General features: G+C 37.4%; 4 protein-coding genes across 6 annotated transcripts; 1 reads left to right on the forward strand and 3 right to left on the reverse strand.

The window, feature by feature from the left end:
• Window positions 1–2,649: 2,649 nt before the first annotated feature.
• Window positions 2,650–6,983, reverse strand: LOC145239578 (palmitoyltransferase ZDHHC16A-like). Of its 2 annotated transcripts, XM_080102938.1 has the most exons (7): window positions 6,667–6,983; window positions 6,414–6,608; window positions 6,188–6,305; window positions 5,934–6,125; window positions 5,770–5,872; window positions 5,501–5,695; window positions 2,650–4,751 (listed from the first exon to the last, which is right to left on the reverse strand). In XM_080102938.1, the coding sequence occupies exons 1-7, from the start codon at window positions 6,838–6,840 to the stop codon at window positions 4,625–4,627; spliced, it is 1,104 nt and encodes a 367-aa protein (XP_079959064.1). In that variant the 5' UTR covers window positions 6,841–6,983; the 3' UTR covers window positions 2,650–4,624. The 2 variants fall into 2 exon arrangements, with proteins under 2 accessions (XP_079959064.1, XP_079959065.1); XM_080102939.1 differs by lacking the exon at window positions 5,934–6,125.
• Window positions 6,869–10,699, reverse strand: LOC145239577 (N-sulfoglucosamine sulfohydrolase-like). 2 transcript variants are annotated; one of them, XM_080102936.1, is made up of 3 exons: window positions 9,449–10,699; window positions 8,819–9,150; window positions 6,869–8,356 (listed from the first exon to the last, which is right to left on the reverse strand). In XM_080102936.1, exons 2-3 carry the CDS (start codon window positions 9,108–9,110, stop codon window positions 7,107–7,109), a joined length of 1,542 nt encoding a protein of 513 aa, XP_079959062.1. In that variant the 5' UTR covers window positions 9,111–9,150; window positions 9,449–10,699; the 3' UTR covers window positions 6,869–7,106. The 2 variants fall into 2 exon arrangements, with proteins under 2 accessions (XP_079959062.1, XP_079959063.1); XM_080102937.1 differs by lacking the exons at window positions 8,819–9,150; window positions 9,449–10,699 and adding an exon at window positions 8,517–8,801.
• A 1,608-nt stretch (window positions 10,700–12,307) lies between these two features.
• LOC145239003 (uncharacterized) lies at window positions 12,308–13,075 on the forward strand. The gene has a single exon (XM_080102300.1). It carries the CDS (start codon window positions 12,308–12,310, stop codon window positions 13,073–13,075), a length of 768 nt encoding a protein of 255 aa, XP_079958426.1.
• Window positions 13,076–13,625: 550 nt separating this feature from the next.
• Window positions 13,626–15,748, reverse strand: LOC145239228 (PRELI domain-containing protein 1, mitochondrial-like). Its single transcript, XM_080102519.1, has 3 exons — window positions 15,592–15,748; window positions 14,846–15,071; window positions 13,626–14,103 (listed from the first exon to the last, which is right to left on the reverse strand). Exons 1-3 carry the CDS (start codon window positions 15,687–15,689, stop codon window positions 13,774–13,776), a joined length of 654 nt encoding a protein of 217 aa, XP_079958645.1. The 5' UTR covers window positions 15,690–15,748; the 3' UTR covers window positions 13,626–13,773.
• Between the last annotated feature and the right edge of the window lie 1,639 nt (window positions 15,749–17,387).

Genomic DNA, 17,387 nt, shown 5'->3' on the forward strand with positions numbered 1-17,387 from the left:
CTTCATTAGGCCATCTGAATAGCCATGGTTTGGGGCAAAACTCGCGTCTTGATCATTTTTTGGAATTGCTAGCGGTACGGTTTTAGAAATAGGCTGTCCTAGTCAAGAACAACAAGCCCCCTTTATAACAGGGCTGGGTGGTACGCGAAAAGCATAGGGTTGAGAACTACTGCCCTAGAGAAATGGGTTTATTTGGACAAGAGAAATGGATTCACTACACAAGTTGTATTGTAATTGCAATCAAAGGCTGGAAGCGGACAAATATTACATGCTGAGACTCGATCCATTTAAGTAATATTTATTCAGTTGGTAAGGTTGTCTAACATTGCAAGAACTCTGTTAAATAAATAGAAAAGAGTTAAACAACAAACATTACAACAACAAAAACAGATGCCGCAACAGAATAGTTTACACAGTAATCACAATAATACAGCTGAATAAAGTTTTAAATCAACCAAATATGTGGCTGCATTTTTTCAGAGTTAAAATAGTGTAAAATATAACATGACATCGTTTGGGATACATAACATATATCAATGACCAAAAATATTCAGTTTTACTAACATTAACACCATGTGGTTCAACCCCAACACAGCAAATTCGTTCACGTTTGCCTGCACGCGCTGCCCGGACAATGGAATAAACCGCGATTTTGGTTATAAATGCCGTTTTAATGTTAACGTTTGGATAGGTAGGAGCTAAAGGAAAGTGTCAGGTTAGATTAGGCTGGAAAATGACAAAGTGTTTGACTTTAACTTGAAGCGCTGGGACCAGCGGCCCTTAATTGCCGGCCAAACCAAAATGGCGGCCCCGACCTCGAGCCTTCCCGCGGACATTAAACATATGCTAGACCAGTGGTTCTCAACCTTTTTTACTATGCGACCCCCTTTAGAGATTTTCTAACACCACGTGACCCCTTTACACACGCACACACACACAAGAAGTTTAACTACCAGCATGTGTTGATTGTGTTCATCACACATTTGCAATCTAACGTGTCTGCAATAGTTCGGCGTTTTGCTGTATCCCGGAAAACCCCTATTTTTCACTAACCATTTCACTATTTCGTGTTTTTTTTATGTTAAGAAAAACCAAAACCCGCAATTATAGAAGTATACAATCGCCAATATTGTTGCGCCCGTTCTAAATCAAACGGTCGTGTGAGTTACTATATGCTAAAGTCACAGGGAAAGTTTTCATGTTAAGGATAAACTCATTCCCAGTTGGGTTGCGTCTTCGCGACCCCCAGGTTGAGAAACACTGTGCTAGACCGAATAGACATAATTAATTAGCCGGCAAATATACGTCGTACTTAGAACTGAAACATAGAGTTGCAAGTTAATACTTCACTGTGTTTGTGAAACATTACCTTTACAGTTCAAAATAAAGTTTTGGATTGTTTTATACTTTTGCGTTAATTGCTAATTAGCCTACCGTTTTTCTTCAATTGCGATTCTGTTTGAATAAGACTTCTTCAAATATATCTGTCGCTGATAACCAAATAAACCAACAATGTAGTCAACGGATTAGGCTACACAAGTGGTGTTTTCTGGAGTTTATCTCCAAGGAATCTTGAGACAGCAGTTTGAACTATAAACTTAGTGAGGCTCATAGCGCAAACCTATTGCGTTGTTAATTCGTGAAAGTAGCATTCCCAGTACCTTAAAGCAGTGCTCTTCAACCGGGTATACTGTATACCCAAGTATATACCACATTAAAACTAGGGTATATGACTGAAGAAAGGTATACGAAGGGAATACAGCTGAGGTCAGTGTTACTAAACGTCGCTATTTTTATGAAATGCAGGAAGACATAGCATGGTGACCTATGTGAGACTGACCTACTTGTTGTAAATATTATTGCGTCAGGTTGCGATTGTTGTATCAATAATGGGAATTATGAAGCAAATAATCACATACCTGGAGTATCAGTTAAGGTTGAACAATGTACTTTCTGAAATTTTACTTTTAATATTCCTGGAGTAAAGGATTGTGAATAAAAAAAATGAGAACACGTCAACACCACACCACATGAGAACAAGTCAACACCACACCGCATGTCCAAATCGCTGAAAGAATGCAGCAACAAGCCAGCCATTAAATCAACTTCTTACGTTTACACACTTTTGTATGCTAAATTTCCTGGACGTAGCACAGGGGTGCACAACCTTTCCGCTGTGACGGCCGCATCGTAAATCTTTATTAACAGTGCCTGATAGCCAATTTAATTTCTAGCTTGTTACGTAGAACAGTCTAGGGATCAGACTTTACTGTTTATAACGTCACCATCTAAATTGTGACGCTAATGATGCCTGTTTTCGCATTGTTTACCCATAATAGGCTCACAAAAAAAGTCTCAAACATGCGGCTTCTGGGCTGTTAATATTTTTTCCAGCCCCTCAAACTAGTTTTGCAAATCCAAATATTTCAGTTTACATGTTCACGGCCACAGGTTGTGTACTCCTGGCCTTGCATAACAATAATTCACGCGACCAGGCAAGTACCTATTGGTTGACTGTTACTTTCTGTGCACATTTATAAATTGCTATGTGTAGGGTGTACAAAGTTGCTCAAAAATTGTAAAAGGTATACAACGGGGAAAAAGGTTGAAGAGCACTGCCTTAAAGAACTCACACGACCTACAACTCTGTCTTGTTTCCAGTCGCCTTTCATTTTATGCCAAAATAATCAATTACAGTTTTTTCTGTCAAAAACACACTCAAAGTTCGGTGCAAAATAAAAAGTGAAATATCACTGACGATGATTGCCCAAGCGTAATTGTTGCATGTTTGGTTAAAAACAATATGTCGTTACTGCAGACGATAAGGGCCAGTACATTTATCAAAGTTAATAGTTCGAAGAAAACTCTAATACTATTAGATAAGTTCAGCTGTAACAACGATTACGCTACATTTCCTGTTCGAGTATGAATTTGGATTACTTGAGACTCAAAACCCAAAGTCCTTGCAAATAGGCTCCATACATCGAGACAACAATCAATGGACATGGTGTAGAAAAACGTTTAAATCGAAATACTCGATTTTTGGGCGCAATTAACTATAGGCTAATGGTGTTAAGCCAAAAACAGAGGAAAAACAATTTCAAACGATTAAGTGTTTCACTCACTGCACCACGTTATAACCTGTGTTAAGGGAAAAAAATGTTCTAAATCAGGGGTGGGCAAACTTTTCAGTGCAAGGGCCGCATTCAAAAGTTTATAATCTTACCGGGCCGCATAGTATTTCACCAACGACCGCCAATTGCTTGCTTGTTGTTTTGTTTTAAAACAACTGATGCAAAGAATAAGGTTTGTATCATATATATACCATTTAAAGTCGCCTAATATGCTCTGATTAACAATTTCTAACTTGTGCATAAATTTAGCTGAACGGAGCTAACTGTTTATGACGTCATAAACTGTATTGTGACGATTCCAGTGCCTTTTTTTCGCATTGTTTGCACATAATAAGCGGATAAAAAGCCTGGCACATATGGTTGTTAGACTGCTAATCTTTTTTCCAGTCCCACGAAATCTGTTTCAGCAGTTTAAAAATCAAAATATTTAGCAAAATATATTGCGGCCGCAGGTTGTGCACCCCTGCGCAAAATTATTACATAGTATATTTTCAGCTTTATGCAAATACGTTTGTTCATGACTGCACAAACATTGGTTGAAACGCTACAATTGTAATTGTTTAAAAAAAACAAGCGTTTGTTGCAACAAAGGCTGAACCACGTTTTTTGTTAATCAAGTCCGAGTGCCAACATTAAACAAAAAGTACTGCAACGACCTAAACATGATCCAAAGTGACCAAAGTTTGGGCGTCAACAGTGCAAAGTGGGCTGTTTTTGAAAACGTGAATCGCTTTTACTTTTATCGAACGAAGAAATTGTGTCAAGTGACGATTTGCATAATAACGTGGCAGAAACAACAGGCTAAAGCACGTGAAAAGTATCTGTGTTTAGTTCCAAAGTATCGAACGGGTACAGATACTGCATATGGCATTGGTATCGGCAAGTCGCACCCCCGGTATTTTTAAAACTCGCGCCTGTGCTCATAGTACTATTCAGCGTTACTCGGAAACATTTGGCGGGCCGCATAAACTCCTTTGGCGGGCCGTAGTTTGCCCACCCCTGTTCTAAATGTATGACTTCAGTCACCACACTCAGGAGAGGTTTGATTTGAATAATCACAAAGGTTTTATTTTTTAATTTTACAGTAGAGATGTACCGAATCGGCTTAATTTGGCAGTTTTGCCGAATGAACCAAATGATTTATGACGACACGCGAAGCCGTAAGCTACGCGTTTGACATGAAAATATAAGCTTTTCTGAGAGGCAAACAGAGGTGCTACACAACAGGATAGGTGTGTTTCATTGTCATTTCAGTTTTATGGGGTTAATGGTTGTTTTGGTCATGACTGCCAGCTTGTCAATGAATTGCTTTTTGTCTGGAGTGGATAAAACGGCAATGTTTTACAAATTATAATAGCTGACGCGACTTAAGTTATGCAAAATAAGCAAAAAAGACACGTTTTACGCTTTGACTTAGCGTTCGTAAAATGGCGTATTCGGGCGAATGAATTTGGCAAACCGAATATTCGATACCTCTTCAGTTTTTAGCATCATACGCATGATGACAAATTATTCGTTTCAAAGTGCACTGGGTCAACTGAGGATGCCATCGTCCAAACTATTCCGTCCTCATTTGGGGCATGTGTTGATGGCAGAAGTACATGTAACACAAACGATCTGAAAATATTAGCAAATCATTCAAAGTGCTTTTCTATTGAATTTTGTCAGCAATAAATACAAACCAAATAGTAGACTATTAGTATTTTGACATTACAAGCCAGTGCCATAGAAAAAAAATCATGGCACCATCTTAAATCTATTTCAAGCAACATATAATGATGAATCCAATAAGACAAAAAGATGTAACAAAATTTAATGATCATCCATGGAAAAAAAATTGTTTGAAAAAGTGTCTCATATGTTTATATATAGCATAATAGCAGTCTTAATATTAATATTTAGTTGATTAGTATTTTCCACAGACTTGATGCTCGGGTCGCGAGAATTTAGAGCAATTTTTTTAGGGTTGCGCCAAAAAGAATTTGCGGACCCCTGATCTACGTCATGCTTGGTTGACTGCTAACGAGTTGTCAAGGCTAAATAATATGAAATCCGTCACTTGTAATTTCCTCACATGCCAATTGCCAAGGCAGAAATATAAAATCAATACTTTTGCTACTTCGTTTAGTAACTTTATGTTGTAGCTTTCTGCTATACTTAATTCAAGTCAGATCAAGTAATGCAACTTCATTAGGTATGTTTAGTACAACTCATATGTTTAGTACAACTTTATCTTGTTCTATTTTTAATACTGACAACACCATTTAATTTTGTACAAATTTAAGTAAATGTGGTTTTTGGACATTTCTTCAAATATTATTCAAAAATTTCAAAACTAAAAATTACACTAAAGTGGTAAAACTTACCTAAAATCAGTAAAACCAAGTAACTTTTTCCAATTGCCCATGTACCCAAAGTTGTAGGGGTTCAGAAATTTGAGGCGTAGTTTTTTAAGTCTGAATCTTTCCCGGTCGTTGATTAACTTTTCAATGCTAGTTTCACCCCATGTAATTAGTAAAATATGCCATACAGTTAGGCAACCTAAAGCCACAGTCACTGCACTGAAACAGAAAAGTACACAAAACATAACCAGTTGAAAACACAAATTGAATGTAAATTACAACAAACTACATACCTGCATAAAATCCATAAAAAAACTGTGCTACTGTTAAAAAAACGATCCTTCTTTGCACAGATGTTGATGTTCAATGCATGACGGAGTTTAACTCCATGAATGCCTAAAAAAGAGATGATGTGCTTCAAAGATATTGCAGAATCACAAAAAATATGATAATATACCTTCTGCCACATCAGATCCAAAAAACGAATAAATAGATTTTTTAATATCAAAAAGCTTTTCAAAAAATCGAAAGCAATCTCTGAACAAGGCCCAGCTTGAAATTGAGACATAAGTTGTTCCAAGCAACATAAATATGCAAAAGCAAATGAAATAGCGATGATTAAAGTGACCAACACAATTGTTCAACCATGCTGCAAGTACAAATACAGGTAATTGGACTTAACGCAAGAAAAATATACAAATATTGTCTTACGGCAGTGATGATCCATTTTCAATCTACATTTCTTACAAACGGAACAGTGATGTGTTCTTGCAGGCTTTGGTGCAATGCATCTTTTACAAATTGATGTGACAGGAATATTTGTTGAGTACTAAAAGCACAAGTTTATTGAAAGTAACTTATATATCAAAATGTAGCTAAATCATTTAAAAAAATATAGGTATCATATAGTATCATATATATATCATATTTCACTTACATTAGGTGGCACTCCTGGATCAGTGGTTACTGCTTTGTAATAGTTAAAAAGTATCATAGCCAATAAATAATGTCCATAAGCCACATGAACATATGCATATATTGGTGAGTGTATTTCAAACACAAATGGAATCACATTCATGTAGAATATGACTACAACTGAGGTAACAAGGCATATCACAACGGTCACAAATGCCTGAAAAACAAATTGGATGAAAACAACATTTTTTAGTTGTTCTTGTGCACCCACTTACCACACCAAACCATCGAACTGCAAAATCCACAAAGCAGAATACAGGTTCAAATAAAGATTCTGTGACAGAGCTGAAACTGTTAAAAGTCAATGATTTGTGACACAATCTCAAATACTGCAAATATTGTTTAATTGAGTAAAGACAGCTACAGCATGTGAAATGTATTTCACGCATAGCTTTTTCATGATATTTTTGTTGTCTGAAAAACAAATGTAAGCTTCATAGTTCACTGGCACCAACATTAAAAAACCTTCTCCAGTCAGTTTTTAGAAACAGTACACAATCAACATGAAATCTGCAATGTAACAGTGGCAAACACAAATGGTTTAATATAAAAAAAACTGTATGCAGTGCAGAAAAAATGAAGTGTATAAAATATATAGTATGAATTATTGCACAATGCTACATTTCATGACAGCAGTTCTGTACAACTATACTGCTTATAACTCATTGTGTAAGGGCATACACACTGGTTTGGAAGCATAAGGACCAGCGTCTTCCAAAACACCATCTGGGGCACATCGCCATGGGTCCCATGTTATATCCTGCCATAATTTTAATTTAGTTTCTAAGATGGATTTTGTATCCGCATAGACTGGATCCAAAGCCAAATTGTTTTTTTCCAGAGGGTCATTTGCCAAATCATACAACTCAACCGGACTTCTGTAATAATAGTCTTTAAGAGTTTTAAACCAATGTGTCTCTTGGCCTATTATGGTTCTGTTTAAAATGTCCTGAAATGCAGGAGAGATGTAAAAGTCTTGGTCAATAGGAAAGGGCATTAGATAGTTTAAATTTTGAATCAATGTGAAATTATCTTGCTGAATTGACCTCATTGGATAGTACATTGTCACTTCATGTAGACTGTGACTTCCGTAAACAGTGCTTGTAACATATTTTTTCAGTAACGACTTTCCGGTTAACTTCACATCCCGGCCTAACAGTTTGTAATCAGGATATTGCAAGCCAAACCAGTCCAACACAGTTGGTGTAATGTCTAACAGAGACACAGATGTATCTTCAGTTTTTCCCCAGGTTTCTTTTTTGGTTGGAATGGATACAAGAAAAGGTTCACTTCTTCCTGATTTGTAAAGATTTGTTCGGCCATTTAAAAATGGAATTCCATTGTCAGAGGTTAAAATAACCATGGTATTATTGAGGTGCCCAGCTTTTGTTAGCTCCTTTATTATCAAGCCAACACCTTGGTCCAATCTTGAGATGGTAGTGTATTGCGCAGATAGGTCTTGCCGTGTGGCAATAGTATCCTGGACAAAAGGTGGAACTACAACTTCATCAGTACTGTAATACTCTGGTTTCCAATCAACTATTTGCCCCATTTTAGGTTCACCATTGCCAAACTTTTCACAAAAAACTCCGTACTCTGGGTGAGTGTGTCCACATCTGTGCGGATCATGGAACCCAATGTAAAGAAAAAACGGCATGTTACTGGGCTGAGTTTTAAAAAAATTCTCTGTAAGCTGCTTCATGTGGGTAATATTACGCCCAACTTGGAGGATTGAGTTATTTTCCTCAGTCTCAGCAAAGTCAAATGGATACACTTCTAATGGTGCTACATGCTTTTTCCCAATAATGCCTGTTCTGACACCCCCAGACTTAAGCAACTTAGAAAGACTTTGAACTCCATCAAATGATTCGAAATGATGGTAACCATTGTGCAGTCCATACATTCCTGAAATATAAATTATTTAACTTAATAAAACCATACATTTTCTGGTGTTAATGACATAGTAACTTTCTGCGCTTTGAATTGTTATGTTATAATTTTTACTTGTAAAACATATTCTGTTAACAAAATTAAAACTATTAGCACAAAACATCTGCATACACACAGTATATAGAATACGGCAGTTTCCAATAAGACCTCAGGAATACAGGTTCAACATGTCCCGCATACTTTGGTGTGAAATTTCTGCATGCAATTCAAAAAAATTGGTGTGCAAAAAAGTTTCGAACAACTTGCACATGCTGTAACTGTACAAACTGGGTGTACACAATGATATTAAGTTTCAGGCAATTAAAACAAACTCTGTTGCATTCCGACCTTGTTTGTGGTAGTTACTTTTTTTAATAACATACTTGAAAGGCATGAACAAAACCAATGCAAACACATGTGTTATGTTATTGAACTTGCCATTTTGATGCTCAGGAAGTCCACTAAGAATTGTTGAACGACTTGGAGAGCAACTGCTCACAGTTGTGAATGCGTTGACATACCTAGTGCTGCGATGTGCGAGTTGAGAGATGTGGGGAGTACGTATAACATTGTTTCCGTAACTATTGAGCTCAAATCCCAAATCGTCAGCTACAAGAACCAATACATTTACAGCTTGTTTGTCCCTCGTAACTTCGACAGAAGTGACTAATTCCAAGCCAACAAAACAGACGCAAAGCAATCCCAATTGTGCAACCGAAACGTGTTTCATTTCCTAATCCCTTATCCTCGTTCTACGCAAAAATTTTAATCTGCAAGAAAAAACACATTATGTAGGTCGCAGAACGCAACATCACAAGTTACACAACTAGCATGCTATGGTTAACTTGCAAGTATCACACATTCTGTTGATCCGTTTGTAACAACATAAAACGTATAAATATCTGTGAAGTGAACTTGTAAGATACATTCAGGTATCCGTAATTGTTTTTTGTAGGTGTGTTGTCTTTATATTTTGCTGAATTTTGTATTTTTAAAAATTTCAGCTAACTTCGACAAGCACTTGTTTAACCAATAAAACCCGGGTGATGTGTGAACTAAAGAAGCTACCAGTGTGCTTGTTCGTTTTCCGGTAGCAAGAGAAGATGATCGTTGCAGTTTTTCCGCAACAACTTTATGTGAAATGTGACCCCAAGCCGGTAGACGTAGAGCTACTAATCAGGGTTGCCAGGTTAAAATTTTGCAAATCGACCAGACCGTAGGCCAGAACGCTTAAAATTCGCCCAAACTTTCAATTTATGCTAAATTTCTAAAACTGCTCGTTTAGCGCCCTCAAGTGGCGGAAAATGTGTATTATTATTTTTGAAAAACGAGACTCAAGTAAACATTTATTCAGAAAACATGGCATGCGCGACACCAAGACTATACGAAAAAAATAATACGAGTATCAATTGTCAAAATCAGTCAGCAGATTGTTAAACAAGTTTTGTGCTTCCTAATCCTAATGTACTACCTTTGCCATGCGCTGCAACAATTTCACCCAAGTGGTCAACTGAACGTATGGCACAGTAGCAGGCTATACCAACAGCTAAGTGTAACTCAGCTTCTTTAACTTTTGTGCTGACGTCAATACATTTGAATTTCAGCGGTCCACTTAAGGCAGCTGCTCCTATAAGACTTGAATGCTTCTTGGACTTTTCGTGGTCAGCCAGTCTACTATGCTTTGGAGTAATTTTTACCTTGCATAGTTTGCAGTACGCATCTTCTCCGGTAATTGTAGCTCTTCCCACCCATTTGAACTGCTTCTCCCATTCAGTCTGATACTTTCGGTTGGAATCATACTTAGATTTCCACTGCTTACTCATTTTGGACAGTTTGTTTGCAAGGCAATTTGAAAAATTACTCAAAAATGTAATACAGGTAGTCCGGACAAGGGACAAGTTATATAGCATTTTAAATTTGCCGGGGGGTAGAGGGCTGTTGATAAGTTATCCAGACAATGATAATGGCGCTAACCGAATGGAAACCATGAAGTCGGAGTAAGTATTACAGTTCAGACAATGATACTAGACACAAAACCGGATAAAGTCGGTGTTATTCAGCAGCGACGGGATTCAGAGCGTCATGTTGCGCTGCAATATCGTTCGAGACACGGCGCTTATCGCGATAGCGAAGAGAACAAAAAGGTCGGGACCGAAAAGCGTCAAATCCTGCTGAGAAGCGTGCTCGCATGATAAAAGTGTGAGAACGCCCAAACTTTCGGCCAGACGGCCAGACCGAATTTTGTTCGCCCAAGGGCTCTGAATCAAGGCCAGAATGAGCGATTCTGGCCGAAAATAGGCCAACCTGGCAACCCTGCTACTAATACTGAGCTTCACCTTTGGCCCGACCTGATAACTTCTGGTAGGTGGCGCAAAAGAGCATAGGCGTTTATGGTGCTGACTCAGCAATTATTCTTACCATAAACCCAAATTGCTGTAACAGCACCATAAACGCCTATGCTCTGTTGCGCCACCTACCAGAAGTTATCAGGTCGGGCCAAAGGTGAAGCTCAGTGTTAGTAGGTCTACCCCCCAGCCGAACCCCTCCCGATGACGCGACAAACTCTGAACTAATTTTTCTTTCTTTTTGGTCTTTTTGATACTTACTGTGGACAGCGCCCTTTCTTCCTGAAACTATCCTACAGGTTTTCTTTTCCTGTTAAAGTTTAACAGTTAAACCCCACCCTCTATCCCTAACACGAGTGTTTTGATTTAGGTTCCAGCTTGATTGGTGCTCACTGCTCAGTCATATATGCAGGGTTGACATCGCCATGCATTCCAAAATTAAGGACAACCGAAAAATCAAGTTTTCATAGGAACGAAACAAACGCTTTTAAAATAGGCCTTACCATACGTCCTCTTTTTGGTGGACGTGTCCTCCTTTTTAACAAAAACCAAGTTGTCCTCCGAGGACAAGAAAAAGTGCCCAAATGTCCTCCTTTTTAAAGAATTTCTGATTTATTATATACATCTGTGACAATTATGCCTTTGAAAACAGCCAAATATACATTTTTAGCATATTTTTTTGCAGAATGCACGTGAATATTACATTTTTTAAATACAACCTTATTTTAGTGTTGTGGCGTGATAAACTTTATCCAAGATGTTGTATACCGTCTAATTTCTGAGGCTTTTTTGGGGGGGGAGGGGCCCTTAAAGTATTTTTCATGTTCTTTTCAACAATGTGTCCTCCTTTTGGGGGGATGGAAATATGGTAGGCCTATTTTAAAACAAACCTTTGTATTATCTGCGCCATGCTATATCATATGCCATTTTTTGGCCAGAAACAATCTGTTCCAACAACTTCTTGTTTGTAGAAAATACTTTGTGCATCTCACGACTGCTCAGGTCTAGGTTTCTTAGTAGCAATCTGACGTCATTTTATTAGGTTTGCTCCTTGTAATTGTTGAAAAGGACTCAATCCACAAACAAGGACATTTCTTCAAAGGACAATAAATTTTCCCAAGAATTGCTCTTCTAAATAAGGACAAATCTTAGAAATAAGAACGGTAAGGCAACCCTGCATATATGTGAGTCATATTTTACTGTCAACAATGCGGGCTAAAAATCAGGGGGCACTAAACTACAGCCCGCGATGTCATTTCTTTCGGCCCGCGAAGGTATTTGGTCTTACATAAATCTTAGAAAAACTAAAGCTTGATGTAATCGTAAAGTTAATTTACTGCGAAAGAAATTCCGAAACATGTGGGATTAATTTCACCTATAGTTTCACGGGACGCAAAAAATAAATCAAGGGCTGTTTGTTACATCACAGACAATTGAGGCCAAATGTTTGTATATTTTTCAAATTATATTAATGCTTAATCATAAACATTACTGCCAAGGTAGTGGTGTATATAGAATACATCGTGTAGACGTTTCGACAATCTCTAAGACCAGTGTTGAATGGTGCCACTTTCTCGACGTCATGGTAGAAAAAACAAGTGTAGGAATTAATACCTGTACCTACCGGAAGCCAACCAACACTGGTCTTTACACCAAATGGGAAAGCTTCGTACCGGCTCGTTATAAGCGGAATTTAGTACTGTGTCTTCTCAACAGGGCGTACGGAATCGCTAATTCATACACAATAATGCACGAAGAATTTAAGAAGGTCAAGAAAATGCTTGGAGCGAATGGTTATCCCCACAACTTTGTGGACGGGTGTATCAAAGGGTTTCTGAACAAAAAACACCAATCGAAGGTATTAAACAACGACTCAAACGAGGAGAGATACGTGGTTGCAAGACTTCCATTTCTCGGCCCAGTATCTTACAACATTACGCGTGAATTGGGGCATTTTGTTCATCGAACCGGGGCCAACATCCGCTTACGTCTTGTCCATGAAACGAACAAACTTTCACGGCATTTTCCTATAAAAAAGCGCCAGGAACACATCAAAAGAACTAACGTTGTTTACCGGTTGGTTTGCAACTGCGGCGCTTCATACATTGGGGAAACGCGGCGAAATCTCGCTGTAAGAATTAAAGAACATCGCATGGACCAAAAATCAGAAGTGTGCCGGCACATTTTATCGAATCCGACACATAAAGTTAATTTTGCCGAGCCGGAGATTTTGGACGCAAACCAAGACCGCGTGAGACTGTTGTTTCTCGAATCGCTTTTTATTCAAAGGCATGAACCCGAGCTCAACATCGACACAGTTTCCATGCCCTTGCGTCTGTTCAACACCTGACCCATATCTCCGGTTTTTATCTTTTCGTCTACGCCACCGTTCTAAACGTCGTTCCACAGCTTGATTGAAAACATGTACTGATGATGACAACAGAGATTGTCGAAACGTCTACACGATGTATTCTATATACACCACTACCTTGGCAGTAATGTTTATGATTAAACTACTTTTCAAGTCCGTGCATAGTGTTCCTAAGTATATTAATGCTATTTTACTAAAAAATAGTGTTTTGATCGGTAGAATGCAACAGCATGCTAAAACACATTTTAGCGCAAGTTTGGTTACACCAATGGTATTTATTGAAACTGTTTAGCAGTTTGTTCACTCAGATCAATGATACTATATGTTGTATAGTATCATTGCTCAGATAGCGTAACCCTAGTAAAAACATTCAACTTTTGTTTTCAACAAATTTTGTTCAATCTCAGCAACAGGTTTCCATCGATTACAATGAAATTGTAAGAAAAAAACATTATTGACTTTGCCATTGTATATGTGCGAACAACTATTTTTGTAATTACGGTATATACGTATAAACAGACCACAGCAATAAAGTTAAACCCATTTTATTTGAACTGTTACATATTGAATGCACATTTTTAACTGTTTTCTAGTAATTGTACTACAAAACAATATTATTGGAATGGTGCACATGCACTAGTACACTTTAAAAACAGGCACTGGAATGCTACCATCTGTCATGACTTTTCAGTAACAAATTTTTGAGCCATGGAAGCAAGATTAATAGCCTGTTGCTTTGCCTTATCTTTCGCTTTGTCCTTTGCTTGTTTGATAGACTCCATAGTGTGTTCCTTGTTATAAGCATTGCTGTTATTACTAGTAGAATGCAACTGCAACATAGAAACATATCCCAGGTGTGCTTTCTTGGCATTTGATTTCCAGCGGGTTAGGCCAAACTGGCGCAATACTCGTCTGAAGCCTTTGTAGGATGAATCAATCCAACCTTCCCGAGTTATCATGGTGGATGACATTTCTGGCTCCCTAATTGTCATGCATTCCTGTACGTCCTGAACAATAGTTTTTTTTTTGTGATATCACTACAAATATTCATGTTTGAACATTTTTTAATTTACTTTGTATCAAATTTGTAACTTGTAATTCATACAAACTAGTAACTTGGGTGTGACATCATTAGTATAAGCATCTTATCAATCAACATTGGGGCACACTAAGATAAGATAAGTAGACTACACAAGGGGTCAGTCCACCCAAAATTATGTGCTTTGTTTGAGTTTGTTTGACAATTTGTTGTGCAAGGCCTTTAAATGTCTTTAATTTCTCATAATGTAAAGTATGCATTAATCCTAACATGTAGCTGAAATCAGTCAAAGCCTGTTTAGGCATCAACAATAAAAAACACATTGTTACTGCCAAACAAACAGTAAGTTACTGAATTCACTTCTGTTGTTATATAGTTATGGACATGAGAAGAACAAATACCACTGACTGGTCGATAGATGTAAGTTCAGAAAATCCACTTAGTCGTTCACCCTTTGGTTTCAATTACGAGTGTTGACTGGTCGATATTAATGATTTTGAATGTCTTGGTTTGTCATGCAAACCTTTTTTTCAACTGCACTGTTAACCCAACAGCTACAAAGGACAATATATATAATATATAATACCACATGCCAAATAAATCAGTGACATTGGACATGTTCATATACATCAATTGTGAGAACCCAGGATTATCGAAAACACATAGTATGTGCACAATGTTTTCTTGTTACCCCGGTCTCCTGCACTTACCATCATTTGCTTGTATGAAATATTCCATGTGTAGACTTTCATTGTTTTTGTTACAGGGTCAACAATTGATTCTTCAAGAATTGGAACCATTTGCTTGAGATTGGCTGAAAATACCCATCTTCCCCAATGTGGAAGGGGGTTTGTTTTGCTTAGAATTCTCCGGGTGTATAACTTTCCATCAGGAGTTATACTACGTTCCAATACATCCTCAGTTAAAACATGCTTGCTGAAAAACAGGAATTTTAGTGTGGATTGCTTTTGTCGTACTGCAGTTTGTATTACATCAAATGGAGATTTTTGTTATTTTACTTACTCCAGACCTAGGATGCCTTTTTTTACAATGAATGGCGTTGAAGCAAAAGAAATGACAGGAAATATGATAGAACATTTTATGCAACAATTTTTACACTCTTTAATATTGCCCACATGCAATTTGGGTTTTTGATTTTAACAGGTTTTTCATGAGAATGACAGAAGGTTAAGTTTATTCACAAATTCTGTTTCAATTAAATAATAAATCACAAAATATATTATTAGCTGAGAAAATATTTTGGTGGGTAGCAAGAAAAGAAAAGATTGGCAGATTGGCCATGATATTAATAAATTTGACACAGTCCAACCATATACTGTAGCTGTACTATAAAAATCAAACAAACAAAACAACACTGACCCCCCCAAAATAGACAAACAAGTCACTTTAAAAAACAACTTATCATCAGCTTCACAAAAGTTTTTTTTAATCTTACCTATATTGATTTGGGTATTTCATCCAAAAACTTGAAACAGCATTATGCCACGAAGTGCTAATTAGGTTGCAAATGGATCCATATTTAGATGTATCCATTATCCGAATTATTTTATTGTTGTTAGTGTGCAACTATTGAATCAAATTTAAGTTCACATCTGAAAATATTTAGACAATCTTTAGAAATCTAAACTGAAAGAGTTAATTCGACAGTAACACAACACCCAAACTCGCCTATTTGGTGTTCTGAAGTCTGAACACCATGAATCAGATTCACATCTCACAACACGGGACACGGATCTACAAACTAACACAAGAACTCACAGACAAGTTTGCTAATTTCCTAAAAAGTGGCGCAACGGAGCATTGATGACTTATGCCTTATGGCAGTGGTTCTCAACTCGTTTCGGGCCATGAACCTACGTAAACAAGTATCGGTTAAAGTCATTTCGTTGGCAAATATTGTTTAAGACCAGAAATGTGACTCTACGAGGTGAAACTTCTTGCTCGAACGTACATCTGTGCCAATTTATAGAAAAATATTAGGCTCGGATAGTCTTTTTATTTCTTTCGTAACATTGGATTAGCGATGTATGCATTTGTATATGTGCGACCTACGTAAACAAGTATCGGTTAAAGTCATTTCGTTGGCAAATACTGTTTGAGACCAGAAATGTGACTCTACGAGGTGAAACTTCTTGCTCTAACGTACATCTGTGCCAATTTATAGAAAAATATTAGGCTCGGATAGTCTTTTTATTTCTTTCGTAACATTGGCTTAGCGATGTATGCATTTGTATATGTGCGACCTACGTAAACAAGTATCGGTTAAAGTCATTTCGTTGGCAAATACTGTTTGAGACCAGAAATGTGACTCTACGAGGTGAAACTTCTTGCTCTAACGTACATCTGTGCCAATTTTTAGAAAAATATTAGGCTCGGATAGTCTTTTTATTTCTTTCGTAACATTGGCTTAGCGATGTATGCATTTGTATATGTGCGACCTACGTAAACAAGTATCGGTTAAAGTCATTTCATTGGCAAATACTGTTTGAGACCAGAAATGTGACTTTACAAGCTGAAACCTTTTCTCCCATACCTCAAAATGTCGATTTGTACGTACCTTGACCACTCTCTATGGTTTAAAAAAAAATGAAAAATTTTTTTTGGAAACTGTACGCAGTGGTGCGTAACGCTTATTAATAATTTTCGCACTTACCATTTCGGCGAAATGATGATGGTCATAAAAGCATAGATAACTTAATTTGAATTAAGTTATCTATGATAAAAGCCTATGCTTCGCTACGCTACCTTTTGGAAATTAGCAGGCCTGTCTGTGAGTTCCTGTGTTAGTAGCTCTACCCACAATACGCCGGTTTGGGAATTTTCGGTAAGTGGTGCAACGGAGCATAGGCGTTAACCACTGATCTATTCAACCACTGATCTATTAACCACTGATCTAGAATAGATCAGTGGCGTAAGCCGTTGACGGTGACTATAATTGCCGAGTCAGCAATTTGCTGAGTTTTTGTGTTGTTGTTCTTCGTCTACCCAGATTCACAGAGTTGTTTTATAAATTCCGTTAGTTGGCGTAAATAACACAGTTATTAAATTTGCACTTAGACAGGGATGGGAACTAATTTAAAAGTTTGTGTTGCGCTATTTTTTAGTTGGTAGAAAGTGTGACACTATGCGACAGCACACTTAAATTCATAGAACGGTTTTGGACGTGTCTCGCCTTTGCTTGCCATTAAAAACTCCAAAACACCAAGAGTCAAATTGACGCTTTTACAATAC

Source organism: Phallusia mammillata, chromosome 7 (genome assembly GCF_965637545.1).
Source record: "Phallusia mammillata chromosome 7, kaPhaMamm4.hap1.1, whole genome shotgun sequence".
Taxonomy (NCBI): domain Eukaryota; kingdom Metazoa; phylum Chordata; class Ascidiacea; order Phlebobranchia; family Ascidiidae; genus Phallusia; species Phallusia mammillata.